The sequence below is a fragment of the Scomber japonicus genome, chromosome 7 (genome assembly GCF_027409825.1).
Source record: "Scomber japonicus isolate fScoJap1 chromosome 7, fScoJap1.pri, whole genome shotgun sequence".
In the NCBI taxonomy this organism is placed as follows: Eukaryota; Metazoa; Chordata; class Actinopteri; order Scombriformes; family Scombridae; genus Scomber; species Scomber japonicus.
In genome coordinates, this window is record NC_070584.1 from 11,180,669 (window position 1) to 11,197,183 (window position 16,515).

Below are 16,515 nucleotides of genomic sequence, written 5' to 3' on the forward strand. Positions count from 1 at the left end.
ATAGTAATTTGATTTATATCGTGATATATATCGATATCGACTGATATGAAAAAAAATATTGTATCAGGATTTTTTCCCATATTGCCCAGCCCTAATGTCAGTACTTTACTGAGACTTCAGCCTTGCTACATCATTTGAAACTACCAATAACTAGAGAAGAGGACTCCCACACACTGTTTATAGCAGCTAAAAGTGAAAAAGTTTGGCATTTCTGTTTTTAGACTCTCATCAGATAATGCTGTTTTGTTCGTATAAGGGGAAACCTGTTTAGCAAAGAAGAGTAGTGATTTGGTGTTGAAATATTAACCCTTAAAGTATATCAGTTGTACGTGATCTGATATGGTTGATTATTACTGAAAATGTGACACTGTCAAATAAATACTCCTTTGCATCAAAAGGACCATGCTGAGGTGGTTTGTGCACCTGGTCACAATGCCTCCTGGAGGCCTCCCTCTAGAGGTTTTTGGGCTATGTCCAACTGGTAGTAGACCCCAGGGCACACTCAGAACACAGTGGAGGGATAACATATCTCTCCTGGCCTGGAAACACTCAGCTTAATGCCAGTGTGACCTGGCCTTGGATATGTGATGGAAAAACAAATGAGAATGACAGAGAGAGATAAATTGGTGAAATTAATGTTTGTCAAGGTCAGGGTGTGTCACCTTGAAGCAATTATATGTCTAATCCTATCAGATGTAGTTGTGAGGAAGAGGGAAGTAAAAATTGAGTCTGCTCTTTGAAAGGAGAGGAGACCTTTAAGGACTGGACGGGAATCACAGCATGAACTGCTGAGAAGCCAAATCAGTTGGTGAATATCAACCTCAGTTCCTACATCTTGTGCTAAAGAAAGATGGCAACTGAAGACATGTGGGCAAGCTGCTCCCAATGTTCAGTGTCAAAAACAACTGTTCATATACTTCATATGGTCCATGATTCAGGCTGGTAAGAGTGCAAATGAGGTGGTTGTAGTGAGTGTGGTGGCTTCAGTATGTAAATTGATCAAATATGTTCCTTTCTGGTCTATTCTGATTAAATTCCTGTATTATTAATTGTGAGGAAAGGTAGTCAGTGATTAATTAGAATGAAGGTTGGATGCTATTGTACTGTAATATAACAGCAGAAAACTGTATGATAGTGGTGCTCTTCTCTAGTCAAAGTACACTTTGTCTGATCTGAAGACAAAAAGATGTGCAGGTGCTTGTACCATCCATATCTAAACAGACAGTATCTCCTTCAGTGTTTTAACATTAAACCAACTGTCCCAGCAGCCCTTGCAGAGTTTGAGGTGAAAGCCATGCCATCTCCACCAGGTTGTACTGGCAATAGCCCATCCAGAACCCAAACATCACATCAGTCACATTGTGCCTGCCCAGCATCACTCGGCTCAGCCCCACCAAGACTGCCCACAGCAGGACGAGGAACCTAAGGGGTGCGGCGAGCACCAGGTGGGCCAGCAGGAAACGCCCGCACATAGCAGCGCGGGTGGCGTGGCCGGAAGGGAAGGAGTAGCGGTCCACGGAGAAGGTGGCGAACATGTCCATGCGGTTATGCGCTGGCCTACGCCGACGCACCACAGCCTTAACAATAGCCACCAGGACCACATCCAACAGCAGGCCTGCAGGCATGAAGGAGGAGAAGAAGAGGGAGATGTGTTATACTGGAGAAACAGCAGTGTAATCACATTAATGTAAAAGCCTTTGGCAAACACATGCAAGACACTGGAATTAAATATTTAGGAGGCATAAAGAGAAGCTACTGTAATTGGTAGATGTTTGCATAACAACTATAGAAACTGATGATTCTGTGAGGGAAATGATGTTAATTAAAAACTTTGTATATTTCGTTATAAAATATCAACCCCAAACAGCAGTAAAAAATTCTGTATTCTTCTGTATGCTGTATACTGATATTTTCTGTGGTGTTTATTAGCATCAATAACTTGCCTATAAACTCACAGAACATAACTGTACATTATTGTAGACCAGAGAGGAACACATACGGCTTACTCATTTTAAAGCTTTATAAGTTAAATTCTTTGCTTTGTCGCCCTCTGTTGGTCGTATCAAGACTAGACAAGAGAATGTGGCAGACATCAATGCATGCCCTTACTCACGTAATACCTATGATGCCCTAGACGTTAGGTGAAGTGCCAGTTTCACAATATTAGTTCATTGAAATCCTGAGTTCACATTTATAGATCTTTATCACAAATTACTGTCAAACACAGGTGTAAATAAACAGCAATGCCCTGATACACAGTAGACACTTTGTCTTGTTACAGCAGGAAAAGCAAAAGTGCTGCTGATGATAATAACGAAGGCTCTGTTCCACTCAAGTGTCCCAGAAACTCATGACAGAATGACCGTCAGCTGGCATGCACGATACCAGGACGCTCAAACTGAAGCAGCTAAATGGAAATCTGCCTTTATTCATTTTAGCAACACCTAATCCATATTTAAAAAGTGATGCACTGCCCTTTAAAAAGGACTTTTATTAAACATTGTGTCACAGATTTTGTTGTTGTGATTTTGATCTGTGGCCTGGACTTAACTTGCCCAGGAGCAGGTCAATTGTGACTGAAAAGTCTCTAATCCAGTGTGTTTACTCAGTGACATTAGTGGTTTGGTGCTGTCATGCAAAATCATACATTTAAACACTGTCATACAGTCCACCTCTCTCTATCTCACCTGAGAAGCCTCCATGATAAGTCACATCTATATTTAATGTACAGGAGGCTTGCTGTCCAACATCAGATATTCAGGTGGAGAGATGACTGGTAAATATTAAATGACCACTGAAAAGTATTTCCTCTTAAAAATACCCTTTTCTTTTCTCAGTTGAACTGTGTCAGGGAATTTTCCATCATTGGCATGCACTGGGTCAAACTAGGCTCTGCAGTCATCGCAAGGCCACACCAAATCTTGGTTTAGAGTTTAAGAGTCTCCCCTTGAGATAGTGAAGTCTCTTCATTTTGGGGAAAACAAGAGGCATTCCGATAGTGTTGCTATAGCAGCCGAGGTCAGATATGCGTTTGCCTCTTTTTCCCGAACAGGGTGAAGGTAACTGTAGGCAGAGGTTGTTTATTGTGTTGGATGTGTCATCTATGTCAACTCTGTCATGCAATGCAATATTTTGTCTTTAGACCAGTAGACTAAATTCTGTATGTTGTAGATGTGTTGGATCTGCCCATATTTGGGCATGGTTCAACCTGTGGCATTATCTGTGTAGTTTAAAGACTATCCCTGGAGGACAGAAACTTCAGAAGTGAAGGAAGCATCAGGACATAACATGTACTGATCATGTATTTACTTCTCCTTGATCAAGTAAATAAACATTTTCAACACCAAACATCCAGAACACCTGTCTACAATCTCCACTGATGTATGGGCTGCATAATTAAACATCTCTTACACTAACCACTGCAAAAAGTAAAGGTAAACAAACAAACTGTGAAATGTGCCCATTTCAATTTCCTAGAACCCAGGTTCACCTCTTCAAATTTCTTGTTGAATCTAACCAACAGTCCTAAACCTAAAGATAATGCATTGAGAATGACATGAAAGAGAGAACATCAGCAAACACCCACGTCTAGATAGCTGAAACCAATGTTCAGCATTTCTGTTATCAGAGCTGTTGTCAGTTCATTTTCTGTACCAGATTAATCAACTAATTGTTTCAGCACAATTAAACACTACCATACAGTTTGACTCTGCAAATCTGACAACCCACACAAGAGATGCACCATCACATCTTCTCTAACCTGAAAACACTGACTTAGAAACATACTTGTTGTCTTGTAACCTACCACCTGCCACTGAAAGAAAAACTCAAATACTGCACGTCAGCGGTGCCAAGAAACTTGTCTGCATAGACATGAGAAAAGATTTGTGTGTGTTGGACTTGACTGAGCCTACTTTTGGGAACACATTGCAGACTATAGACCGGTTAATTGGGGACGGCTTTTCCAACTGGGGACAAAAACTGTGAAGCCAATTGAGAAAAAGCTGATTTTTGGGTTAGGGCTAGGAAATTGATATAAGTCTATGTAATGTCCCCAAAAGTGGCCTTAGTATGTATAAGTGTGTGTGTGAATTCCCAGTCGATAAGTGAGTCAACACATGCAGGAACATAAGCAGCAGTGTTGTTTTACCCATGAAGAGGTTGAGCATGACTTCTTGTCCTGCAGCACTGTCACTCTTGTACAGACAGTAAGCGGTGCCAGCCAGCCACGGGATACCATGTCCAGATATCTCTATCAGTTTCATTAGCGGACGCACGCTGCCCCAGGACGAGTCCTCACAGGCACACACCCCCAGTCGCTTAGACAGCCACAGGTCGATGGCAAGCAGCGAGCTCAGCGCTACGCGGATGAAAGAGGGGTTGATCCGTATACCGTCCTCTTCCGCCATCCCCTGACCGCTCCCGGTAGAGGAGCTGGAGCCCCGGCGCCGAGTGGGGCTCTCCGAGGCTCGGAGCCGGGCGGTGTTCGGGTCGGAGCCCTGCCTCTGGAGGAGGTGAGGCGGCGGGGAGGAACGGTTCAGTGGCTTTGTCAGCGACATGAACTCATACCGGCCGTTGTTACTACCAAATACGGGGCTTCCTCCACCGCGACCGGGGTTTTTGGCTTTTGGAGAGGGCATCTAGTCTCTTAAGTTACCGACGCAGGCAGGTCAGTGTGCTGTCGCTGCACCACAGTGGAGGGGTTTTCTGCAGTGCTGTGCGGCTTGTCGGTCCTTTAGCTCATCTGTTGTACATTTGACAATTCACTGCACGTCCAGTAACGCCGAGCTGAATCGCCATCTTTGTTGTCCTCACCGCAAAGCACCATGGGAAATTGAGTTTTTACCATAAATGTTGCTTTGAGTGATTTATTCTGACTCTGTGTGTGTATTGATGACCATACAGTCTATGGTATTGACCCTTAAAATGAAAACAATTAAATTAAAAAAACAACTTTGTGGTTTGGTGGATAATTGCTGTAATTATTTCTATATAAAAAGTGGATTTATAATGTTAATAATATACTTGGAAGATCAATTCATTGTTGTTGTTGGTTTTTCATAATATTTATTATTCCATAATAGACATTTTTTTCCAGAACACTTTAACTCTTATTGTAAAATATTTTTCTGCACAGTAAAATCAATGTTTGAATATATTTTTTGTCACTACTAAAATGAAAAACACAATTCACTACCACATCTGTAAGACCTCAAATTCGCGACACCTACACTCCAGCCCGGTAGGTGGCGGTATTGCGTCTTAGCTGATTTGCCAATCCAATTTTAAGGAAGAAGAAGAAGTTTCCAATATTTATGCATAGATGGGCGGCATCACTGTGAGCACCGAATGTGAATTAACTGTTTGACGTTAGAAAAAACAACGTTTTAACTTCATTTAAACGTCTAATGCCTTGAATTAAGGTTTTATTTTCACCAAACCACTGTTGGTGATAGTTCAAACAGCGGAAACACGATCAAACGATGTTTTTTTGATTGTTTTGTTTTACTTCTGTCGACTTTGTACTAAGTGTGTTTTATGATGCTTTAATTGCTGGAACATATTACTGAACCACACCACAGATGCGTACACCAGCTTCAGTGCAGAGATGTAAATTCAGAAGAGATCCACTTTAATATAATCCTGCACTGCGCACCCGAAATCAACTCGCAATTCGGTGTCAGTGGGCAGTTATGAATTTAGGTATTTAACCAGACAAACTAAAGAGGGAGGAGGTTGCTATGTATGTAGACAACATTTTGAAATTCAAGGTCTTGGACAATATGAAAGCAGCAGTTGATAATATTCTGGAATGTATAACCCAAATTTATAAGGAAAAAAAAAAATGTAATCATTAGTTGTGTATAGAGCACCAGGCTCTAGTATTGATGTGTTTAAAGACTGGGTGGAGGAAACCTTTGCTAAAATGAGTCACAAAACAATTTTGTGGAGATTTCAATATTGACCTGTTAAATCAAAAACCTTTGTTTGTATGTGTGTGTGTGTATGTATGTTTATATGTGTGTACGTATGTGGATGTATATGTATATATGGTGATGTGTATGTATATGTGCAGGATATACATGTATGTATGTATGTATGTATGTATATTATTATTTTTGACAAATGTAGCAATGATTTATTTATTGATTACAGTAAATATAGATGTATATATTGACATTACATATAATATAGTAAGAAATTGTATGATGGTATGTACTAGTATTAAATTATATGCATTAGTATAGGAAATAATTATTATATAGATTATTATATATTCATACATATGAGGAAGCTGTTATTCTAGAAATTATTGATTTATGAAGTAGGGGTGGGATTGAATAAGTGTTCAAGAGTACAATCTGCATTACATCATGATTACTGTTCTGTGGAAGTTCACTGTTTTCAGTATGACCATTGTGTTTTCATGTTTGTTTTGTCTTTCACACATTCAAAATAAAATAATAATAATAATTAATAATATATATTTTTTCAGTTCTTAATGTATTTTTTGTACTCTCATAAACAAGGTGTTTTTTTTGTCCAATGTTATTGTTCATTTAATAAAGTTGTGAAATGTTTTTGTTTTTTTTGGGGTGTGCTCTGGTTGGTCAATGAAACTATAAGGAAGTGAGCCCCGCCTCTCCGTGTCCCTGCCTCCCTGCATGTGATAACTAGCCTGACCACAGACTAACCAGTTTCCTCTCTTATGTGAGCGTGAGAGCTGCAGAGAAGAGACCACCATGCCTGGACTTCTGCTGGGAGACGTGTTCCCCAACTTCGACGCCGACACCACCATCGGCAGGATCAAGTTTCACGATTTCCTGGGCAGCTCGTAAGTGTTCAAGCGTCGCATAAACACATTACAATAGAACTTATTTGTGTATTGTGAGTCAATGAAAGCGCTTGAATCATTGCATATAACTACGCCACGGCAGCTGCATTTGGAAACCTATTGTCAGGCTGCGGAGTTTGAGCTCTTGATCCGATAAAGAATGAATCCGTCTGCATTCAGAAGCCAAGCCGCGTGGTTTAGAGACCTGAACCCCCTCACTGAGAGCTGCGACACCTGCTGGCTCCCACAGATGGGGTTACACAAGGGTACCTGTGAGATTAGATTAGTGTTTTTCTAAAGTAAAACAAAATGCAATGCCACAATATAAAAATACTAAACTAGTCCTGTATTCAAAATGTTACATATAAAACTATTGACAATAAAATGAACTTGAAGTATCAGAAGTAAAAGAGTATAATGTGCTATTGTTGTAGGCCTAATATTAGATCATAACAATCAAAGCATTCATACATAAAGTCCCTAACTCTATAATACTCCATCACATGTATGATCATGTTTGTTATTTTTATAAAAGCATAATCTGATGTTAAATAATGCAATGCTATAAAAAAAGAAGTAAAATCAGAGGCTTTTTGTACATAAATGTTATAATGCACATGCAACCTACTCTAGCTACATACTAAAAAAGAGTTAGTTTATATTCTGTCACTTTCAGTTGAAAGCAACTGACACAGTGTTTCTCTTTTTCTCTCTGACCAATTCATTGAAGGGCATGAACACAGTCAGGACAAAGACAGTATTGTGTGTATGTGTGTGAGAACTTGGACCTGCGCTTCAGTGGTTACACCCCCGTGTTGGCTGCTAGCCTCGGCTGTTTCAAAACACCAGAGAGGAAAGGGGTGGTGTTACATGCATTATATCACGCACACACACACACACAAAGCATTGCATTTGTTAGTGTAAAGGTGTACAGCTTCATTTTGTGATGGTCCACTAACTCTATTGAAGTGCTTTTTGTGTGATGTTCACACTGGTGACTGTTAGATTTAGTGGGTTTTTGTCTTTTTTCTAAAACCATATCAGAGTTACTCAATATTACTTTAAGACTGTATCATCCACCTAGAGCTGAAACACACAGCCAATCAGAACTCTACAGAATCAGTTCATTATCAGTTTGAGTCATTAATGAAGCAAAAATACACAACAAATCTTTTTGGATTTTGGACTCTTGGCCAGACAAAAACAAAATATTTGGCACATTGGCCTGTGGAAAAAACATTGTCTAACTTTTTACAAACTAGGTGGTTAATATTTAGTTCACACTATAACTGATAGATGAAACATTGATTTCCTTCCAGTCATATCTCTTTGTCTTTGATCTATATACTTTTTAAATCTTATTTTTCAGTGTGCAGTTGCTGCCTCCTGTGTTTTGTCCCAGTCAGATTAAAGCTGAATACATATAATTAAAATGTAATGTAGGCTACAGGCTGAAACAGTGAGGGTGAATTCTGTGTCCTGAAGGCTGGGCACACAGTGACTAAGCAGATATGGTGTTGCAACATTGTTACTGGTCATCCTACTGGTCACTGGTCTGAGCGAACATAACCTGGGTCCTGTTTCAGAAAGTGGGATTAGTGAAAACTCTGAGTTTGAGATGAGAGAAAGTTTGGGATCTCAGCTCCAGAAAGAGAGCTAATTTAAACTCTGGATCAGTTACCATGGTAACTGACTCTGTGAAGCTAACCTGCTCACTTGCAGGTTTTCTTCAACAAACCCTGAGTCTTTCTGTCTCTTCCCTCTTACAGAAACGGACATTTCCTGTCCTCCTTTAGTGCACATTCAGCACATTCATTAGTGACAGTTTACTGTCTGTTGCAAGCTAAATCTGTTTGGATATTAGTGTTTGAACTCAAGGACTTCCTAAAGTTGCTGTTTTTATGTGCATCAGTCATTTCTTTGAACAGTGGTTTCTGTCTCCACATTCAAATATTACACAATGTGAAGTCACCCTCAGCTCAGAATAAAAGCTCTTATAACAGTGTTAGAGTGCAGCTCCTGCACTGAAATGTTTACTGAACATAATGTGTAATCTCAGTTTAAATACAAAAGAAGTATGAGGCTTTATAATTGTATTTTTATATTTTCTGAGTGAACAGGATGGAGCAGCATCACTGAATGCTGTTGAGCCAAGATGCAAATCGGCTGCATTTCAACCTCAACACCTTTTCACGTGCAAATCACGTCAGCGTCCTTTTTTATTTTTAAAAATCTTGAACTATATTTCTCATGTTCAGTTGCTGCCTCCTGTGTTTTTTACCCTGTCAAATTAAAGCTCAATGAATATATTTTCAAATGTGATGATGTAGCTGCAGCCTGGCTCTTTTATTCTAAAGATAAATGTGCTCTGTTTATGCACATGCATTAATATCTCAACGTTCGCTGGATTAAAATGGAAGCTATGCCTTTTATTTGCCTGTTGCCATAGTGAATCATTTTTCAGAGGTCTATTGACGGTGTTTTTTTCTCATTCATCACACATATGCTTCATTCTCAGGGTTCATTGAACAGACTCTGCACAGCTGCTCTGGAACCCTTCCCATCTCATCTCATCTTGGGGTTCATCAACTCAGAGTTCAGGGTTGGACTCCGTTTGTTGAACTTGCTTTCTGACCCAGTCCCTTATATGCTTATCAGAATCAAGGTTCTGCCCAGTCATGGTGATTGCATAAATTCTTTCCGTTAGTTGGAAAAAATGCTGGAATAGATGCTTGTGAGAAGCAACCATATGCTGAAATCCCAGCTTTCAAAGCTCATTAAGCTGTTTCAGCAATGGATGGTTGAATGTCACGCCAGCAGAGTAAACTACAAACATAATACAGCCACCCTTTAAATCCTACAAGTGGTATTCATACAGAAAAAGAAATACATTGTTTTGGTGAAGTATCACTTGTCCTGGAATAGCCCATGAGTGGACCCTTTTTAGTGTTTTTCACTTCTTGTGGATGTTAAAAGCAACTCCAACCTCTGAGCACATTCCTGTTTGAAGCTGTGTCGGTGTCCAGCATTTTTTCCTCTTCTGTTGTATTTGTTTCCAACCTACTCAGAGCTTCTGGTCACCCCATGGTCAGGTGATCACAGTGCTTGGGAGGAGCAAAGCTCTTTTGTTGCCTCTGTCATGTGATGATTAGTTACAACACACTGAAGACTAAATCCACACAAATCATATGAAGCGAAAATCCATGTGATTCAGAGATGAATTCCAAATGTTACACGCTAAAACTCATGTCTGCCTTTCCCCTCAGCACTCCATGTCAAATATTCTGAACATCCCCAGTAGAGCACAGCTGGGTTTAATGTCTTGAGCGTGAGTTTTTCCACATTCACAGACACCTGTTGCTTCAATCTGTGGCTGGAATTTCCTCTCCCAAGACATAATTGTCTGTCTTTTCTTAGCCAATTCTTCTTCTTATGTCTTAACTTCCACTTCTTGTGCTTTTCAGAGTATCTGTATCTTGCCTCTCTTTAAATCTTGTTGAAAGTTTGGTCATTATCAGGAAACATGGGTGCATTTAAGACAGGATGAATACATAAGCTAAGACATTTCAAGCATGCAAGTGTCTTGGTTGGCCACCCCACAAGACATTTGACTTTTTCTAGTGTTATTTCAGTCAGTGTATGGTTGCTTGAACTTTAATATTGAATGATGTAACATGGCTGTCCATAAAACTGAGCTTTATGGCAGATTAGTCTTTAACAGGGATGCAGGAGTAAACAGCTGTATGACAATGACCTTATTTGCTTCTTCACCAATACAGCTTTGGTGCTTTGATATGTTTTGGCCTGTGCATGGTAGATTCCCATGTGTGTAAATGGGTGAATGAGAGGCTCATTGTATGGCACTTTGGACAAAAGGATTGTAAGCCTGGTTTATGTACAAAACATGTTCAACAGATCTTATCACGTCATTACCAAACATCCATTTCCTCTTTAATTTGTAGATGGGGGATTCTGTTCTCCCACCCAAGGGACTTCACTCCCGTCTGCACTACTGAGCTCGCCTGTGCCGCTAAGGTCAGCGATCAGTTCAAGAAGCGTGGCGTGAAGATGATTGCCTTGTCAGTTGACAGTGTTGAGGATCACCGCAACTGGAGCAAGGTTAAGGATGCACACAAACACGCACATATATGTATATACTGTATATTTCTAATAGTGTCTCTGTGTGTGTGTGTGTGAGAAAGAGGTGAATGGATGGTTTTGTTGTACTGGTAAGGTTACTGTGGGTGTAGTGACAGTTCTAGTAATTATCTCAAAACTAAGACATTTTAAAGCCTTACTATCTTGACAGCTACAGTAAGTCAAAGTCTAAGTCAAATAAATAAATAAAATGGTAATCATCTTCGAACTCAACCTGTATATCTCTAGAGAGGATCTTTGTAGTACTTATTTTTCTTGTCCCAGAGTCTATCACCCTGTTGATCAGTTGAGTTAAACTTTATCCATCTTGAAAGGTAATTATAAAATGTATCTCTTGCTTGCCTCTCACTCTGAGTTACATTGTAATTGTGTATGTATGTGGTATTTGGCAGGAACTGAGAGGTCAAGTATTCATGGGATCCCTCTAACACAGGCGGGACTCTTTTTGTGATTGGCTTGTTAACTGGGTTGCTCCGTTATAACAACGCCTCCTCTTAAAGGCCAGTGATTGGCCCAAGAGGGAGTAGTGTCACTGGGCCAGTGTCAGTTAGACACACTGTTTGGATTTTGATTTTTAAAGCAGTTGTATGGAAGATTCAAAAATGTCTAAAATTACTTTTTTTTTTTTTAATGCATAAAATAAAAACAAATCGAATAAAGTGAAATACACATTGATATATGCATGTCCTTTTTATATATGCATTTACTGTCATAATTACATAGAAAAACATGTTAAGAGGACAATATTTGCTCTTTGTCTTTTAATAACCAAATTAATATTTTTTTCATTGTCATGAATTTTCCATGCCATATTGATATCAGAAAACAGTGAGGTGGTGTGGTGCATTTCAGTGTTATCCAGCAGAGGGCAGCATAGACCTGGAAAAAACAGCCTTTTGAAGTTGCTTAACAACTAACTTATTGGTAATGGCCACATTCACAATAACAACACTTCCTATATATTCACAATAAAAGCTCCCACTTGCTCAAAATGATAACATGGACTGGTACAGAAATATAAGTATACCTATGTGTAGATGTATATTAATACCTGGAACTTAACACAAAGCACTGTCACTGTACTTTTTTGAGAATGCATTTATGATAATATATGCATATGACAATGTATATTATATTTCACTTTATTTGTTTGATTTGTTTTTATTTAAATCTTCCTACCTCCTCCTTACCAAGAAAAAAAGTAGAAAACAGCTGTATGTATTTTTTGAGCCAAGTGTTTTCTCTCTCTGAGCATGTATTGTATTGTATTGTACAAAAACACATGTGGTGCAATGATGAGGTTTATTAACTGAGGATGATGAAATGCACCCACTAACAATAACCGTGTGTTCCTTCCCGATCCATAGGATGTGATGGCCTTCAGCAGTGCGGCTGAAAGCACTCTTCCCTTCCCCATCATCGCTGATGACAAGAGAGAACTGGCGGTGCAGCTGGGCATGTTGGACCCTGATGAGAGAGACAAGGATGGAATGCCCCTCACTGCTCGCTGTGTAAGAGACACATCCTCAGTGTTAGACTTGTGCACTTCTGTCTGTACTTTAAATTACATCACTACACACTACCCCCTTGATGTGTAAAGAGGATGTTATTGTAGTGAGACAAAAGCCAAAAGAAATAGCTGGTTGAAATTTGCCTCTTTAAGGATAATCGGCCCTGGTAAGACCTTAGTGTCACTGAAAGGCTTTGATCTTTAATCTTAAATTTAGCTGCAAATACCTACATTTATTAGGGAACCAATCAAATCAGAGAAGAATAATGCCGTTGTGTGAGACAGGCTGTTGATTGTCTGGTTTCTCAGCAGGGTGTAGCCAAAGTAGGCTGTAATGTAATGGTGCAGTCATGTTGCAACATTCAGCATTCTAAAACTACCACACATGATTGTGTAAATGAAAATGGAACAAAGTGACAAGAGTAAAAGTGTAGTATGTCCTGGAGCTTGTGTTAAACTGTTATCATCTTAACCCTCTTCAGGTCTTTGTGATTGGCCCAGACAAGAAGCTGAAGCTGTCAATCCTCTACCCTGCAACCACAGGAAGGAATTTTGACGAGTTGCTCAGAGTCATCGACTCTCTGCAGCTCACTGCACAGAAGAAGGTCGCAACTCCTGTTGACTGGAAGGTACACAGCTGAATCATCATCGTCTTCATATCAGTCACATGTCTGGGTTATTATAGGAAACAAACATAGATGCATGCCCTCTTTACAGACAGATGATGTAATTTATGAACTCGATTAACATCAACTTTATAATCTAATGGAAACCGCTAGATCAGTATTTTTATTTATTTGTATGATCAGGGTTCATGTTACAACAATTATAGGCACCACTTCTGCTAAAATACTGAAAATCAATGTAGAAAACAGACTTGTCACTACAGTTAAATGAAGGAAGAGTTAAACACTGGTGACAATCCAAAAAAAGAAACATCGCAATTTTAAATGCACTCCCTGTTTCTCACATCTCTCTCAGCCTGGTGACAAAGTCATGGTGATTCCCTCTCTCTCCGATGCTGAAGCCGCTGCTCTCTTCCCCAACGGTGTGACCACTAAAGAGGTGCCATCTGGGAAGAAATACCTGCGCTTCACCCAGCCCTGAAGACACACTAAAAACCGCATCCTCCTCTAGTTTACTGCTCTGTGACTCGGCAGTCTCTAAACGATAATTCACACATAAAGTTGACCAAAAGCTTAGATGCACTTAACTGGTTTGGTGACTTGTGTACATTTCTACTCACACAATGTGTACAAGAAACAAACCAGCAATGTTAATAGTGTCATTGTACAGTGCCTTGTGTCCCGTAATAAATCGACTTTTCACACATTTGAGTCTTGAGTCTTTTCACACGCTACATTCTGCACATCAGAGGAAGAGGAAGTTTGGTAACTACTACATCTGCTGTACCTCACTGTAACACTAGGTGTCCTCCTTCATCCTGAAACGAAAATAACAGGCTGCCATACTGCTGTTGCTGCAGTTACGTTTTATTTCAATAAGTGGCACTACATGCACAGTGATCCACTGATGGTATCCTCCTGACAGCCATTAGTATGAAAGCACCAACCTGCTCTAAACACTTTTAGTGATAGGGAGTGGTACCACATGTACTGAAATGACTATTTATTTACATTAAGTAAACAGAAGGCTAGCCACATTAAATTGAAATCTACTTTCACCCTTTTTGTTCAGGCGGATTTCATTGTAAATAAGAAAACTGCAAAACCTTCTCCCTTTACTGTGCCCTTTTTAATCTTTTTTTTTGCCAACTCAGCATTACAGGCTAATACTCAAGCTGTCTAAATGTTTTAATGTACCGTGGATTAGTCTTTTAAATTGATAGTTCTGTTTGATGTATGCTCAGTGTTGAGGCTTTTTAATGTGCCATTACTCAGATACTTAAATATTATCAACATCCTCTTGCTGCACAACTCAAAAGGATGTAAAGATAACTTAATGTTATCTATAAATAACATTCGGGTGTTGTCAAGGTGATGTTAGTTTGCTTGAATATGATTAATTGTGCAAACAGCACAAGCTATAACACCTGATGTCAAACATTTTTTTAGAATAATAAAATGTACTTAATTTTAATGTCAGTTTAAGTTAAAGCAAAATGAATGTAATAAATATTCACAGGGGTATGTGTGTATAAGTCTAGAAAGCATCACAAAGTATTTCATAAAGAGGTGAATTTTTCAGTCGCAGTAAACTCATCTCAGCAGGTCGGCATCAACTGTAGATGAGAAACTGAAGCCAGGACTGAGGTGTAGATTTCCTCTTTGAGTTATTCAACCCTCAAAACTGCATGGCTGAGGATCGTATTAATTACTTTAAGGCATCTGAAGGTGAACACTGATCTCACACGCACGCACACACCTTGGCCTTGAATTCACTCCTGAGTCTGAGGAAGGAATGCTGAGGTCAAAGAGAAAAGATGGGATTCCCTTTGACTGAGGAGGGAGGCGCAGAGTTTGCAGAGCCAGATAAAATATCTTTTGGCCCTCCTCCTTTTAAATCCTGTCATCAACACAATGAGAGCTGGAATGTTACACAGTTTTCTTTCCTTTTCAATCAGTTTCTGACTTAACAGACTCGCCCCATGAAGGTTAATCAAACAGTGCAATATTGTGTTTGTATCTTGTTAGTTTGCAGAGCTTTTATCCTTGTAGAACAAGCTCTGCATTCAACCCTACAAGAAACAGCTGGATTCTGGGTTCTCAAAAGTGTGATGAAAAAACATTTATTCATCAGGTAACCCTTGCCCTGCACCTCCTCTGTCTATTCTGCCTTTCCCTTCTCTGGTGGCTGTTTTGTCCTTAGGAGTCGTCCAAAATAACACCCACACAGACACACCGTACTGATCAAATGCATTTCTCAAATTCCAGACTACAATAGCCTGTGCCAGAGCATGAGAAGTACTTTGGGTGTCAGATGCTGGCTTAATTGCCCACTACCAACCCTCCTCCCTCCTCAACCCCCCTGCCACCCCCCCCTCCCTCTCCTGTTCATCTGTCACCCCTCACTTCTTGGCTATCGAGCCAACTCACCCCAGCACTAGTGCATGTAACACAACACCAGCCCAGGCCAGGTCTCACAGGACAAAACACAAACACAATACCAGCTGCTGGTCTCTCTCTCTGCTGCTCTCTGTAACACACACACACACACATGCTGCTGATCAAAGACATAAACACTGTCCTGAAAGGAGTGGCCTCCTACTAAACTTGTCTTGTCTCATAGAAGATGGTTTTCTCTAAATTACGCCAGGCTGCAGTTTTTCTGAGAAGTGATAACCAGGCAAGAATATGCAACATGACAACTATCTCTGCACTAGTTACTACAGTAACAGTCATCTTCATCTTAAAGAGGATCGAACGACTTGAGGAAAGACATTTACAGAGTTAGATAATAAGATCGATATCAGTCATGTGTAGGCGTAGAATAAATATGCTGGTTAGCTCAGTTTAGCATAAGGCTGGAAACAAGAAGACAGGCTCCACCACCACTCCTAAATCTCACTGACTATTAATTTACAGTGTTTAATTTGTTTACTGTGTACAAAAGTATAAAATGATCAGTTTGTGGTTTGGCTTGGCAATCATGGTGACAAGACTCCAGGAAGTCACAGCACCCGCCCAAGAAATAGTCAGGCATACAACCACCTGTAAAACCACAAATGATAATTTTTGCAGTTTGTTTTTTTTACAGATTAAACAAACATGTTATTTGGAAAGCTTTAGGGGTGCTGGTAGGCAGATTTGGTTACTTTTGTTCCAGTCTTTTAAGCTAAGCTAAGACAGTCACAAGAGCGGTATTGATCTTCTCATCTTAACGCTCAACTTTAAAACAAATAGGCATATTTCCCAAATTGTCAAATTATTCCTTTGAAGGTGTTACAGGTCCTGACATGGAGAGGTAAAAGCACTAGAAGCCCATGAGCACACACTCAGTATGTATGCATGTTTATATGTGTGTGTTTATTCATGAGCATGTGCTTGCTATG

General features: G+C 39.8%; 2 protein-coding genes across 2 annotated transcripts; one reads left to right on the forward strand and one right to left on the reverse strand.

Moving 5' to 3' along the window:
• Positions 1-374: 374 nt before the first annotated feature.
• Positions 375-4,827, reverse strand: plpp6 (phospholipid phosphatase 6). Its single transcript, XM_053322332.1, has 2 exons — positions 4,151-4,827; positions 375-1,615 (listed from the first exon to the last, which is right to left on the reverse strand). Exons 1-2 carry the CDS (start codon positions 4,638-4,640, stop codon positions 1,248-1,250), a joined length of 858 nt encoding a protein of 285 aa, XP_053178307.1. The 5' UTR covers positions 4,641-4,827; the 3' UTR covers positions 375-1,247.
• Positions 4,828-6,676: 1,849 nt separating this feature from the next.
• On the forward strand, positions 6,677-13,835 carry prdx6 (peroxiredoxin 6). Its single transcript, XM_053321944.1, has 5 exons — positions 6,677-6,835; positions 10,798-10,954; positions 12,361-12,504; positions 12,986-13,132; positions 13,485-13,835. Exons 1-5 carry the CDS (start codon positions 6,744-6,746, stop codon positions 13,608-13,610), a joined length of 666 nt encoding a protein of 221 aa, XP_053177919.1. The 5' UTR covers positions 6,677-6,743; the 3' UTR covers positions 13,611-13,835.
• The last annotated feature ends 2,680 nt before the right edge of the window (positions 13,836-16,515 follow it).

Bases quoted from the DNA above. Each gene is read 5' to 3' on its own strand.
- plpp6 (XM_053322332.1), bottom strand. From the start codon at position 4,640: ATGCCCTCTCCAAAAGCCAAAAACCCCGGTCGCGGTGGAGGAAGCCCC. The intron at 1,616-4,150 runs GTAAAACAACAC...TCATGCCTGCAG, and splicing joins CATGCTCAACCTCTTCATGG to GCCTGCTGTTGGATGTGGTC.
- prdx6 (XM_053321944.1), top strand. From the start codon at position 6,744: ATGCCTGGACTTCTGCTGGGAGACGTGTTCCCCAACTTCGACGCCGAC. The intron at 12,505-12,985 runs GTAAGAGACACA...AACCCTCTTCAG, and splicing joins TGCCCCTCACTGCTCGCTGT to GTCTTTGTGATTGGCCCAGA. The intron at 13,133-13,484 runs GTACACAGCTGA...CATCTCTCTCAG, and splicing joins CAACTCCTGTTGACTGGAAG to CCTGGTGACAAAGTCATGGT.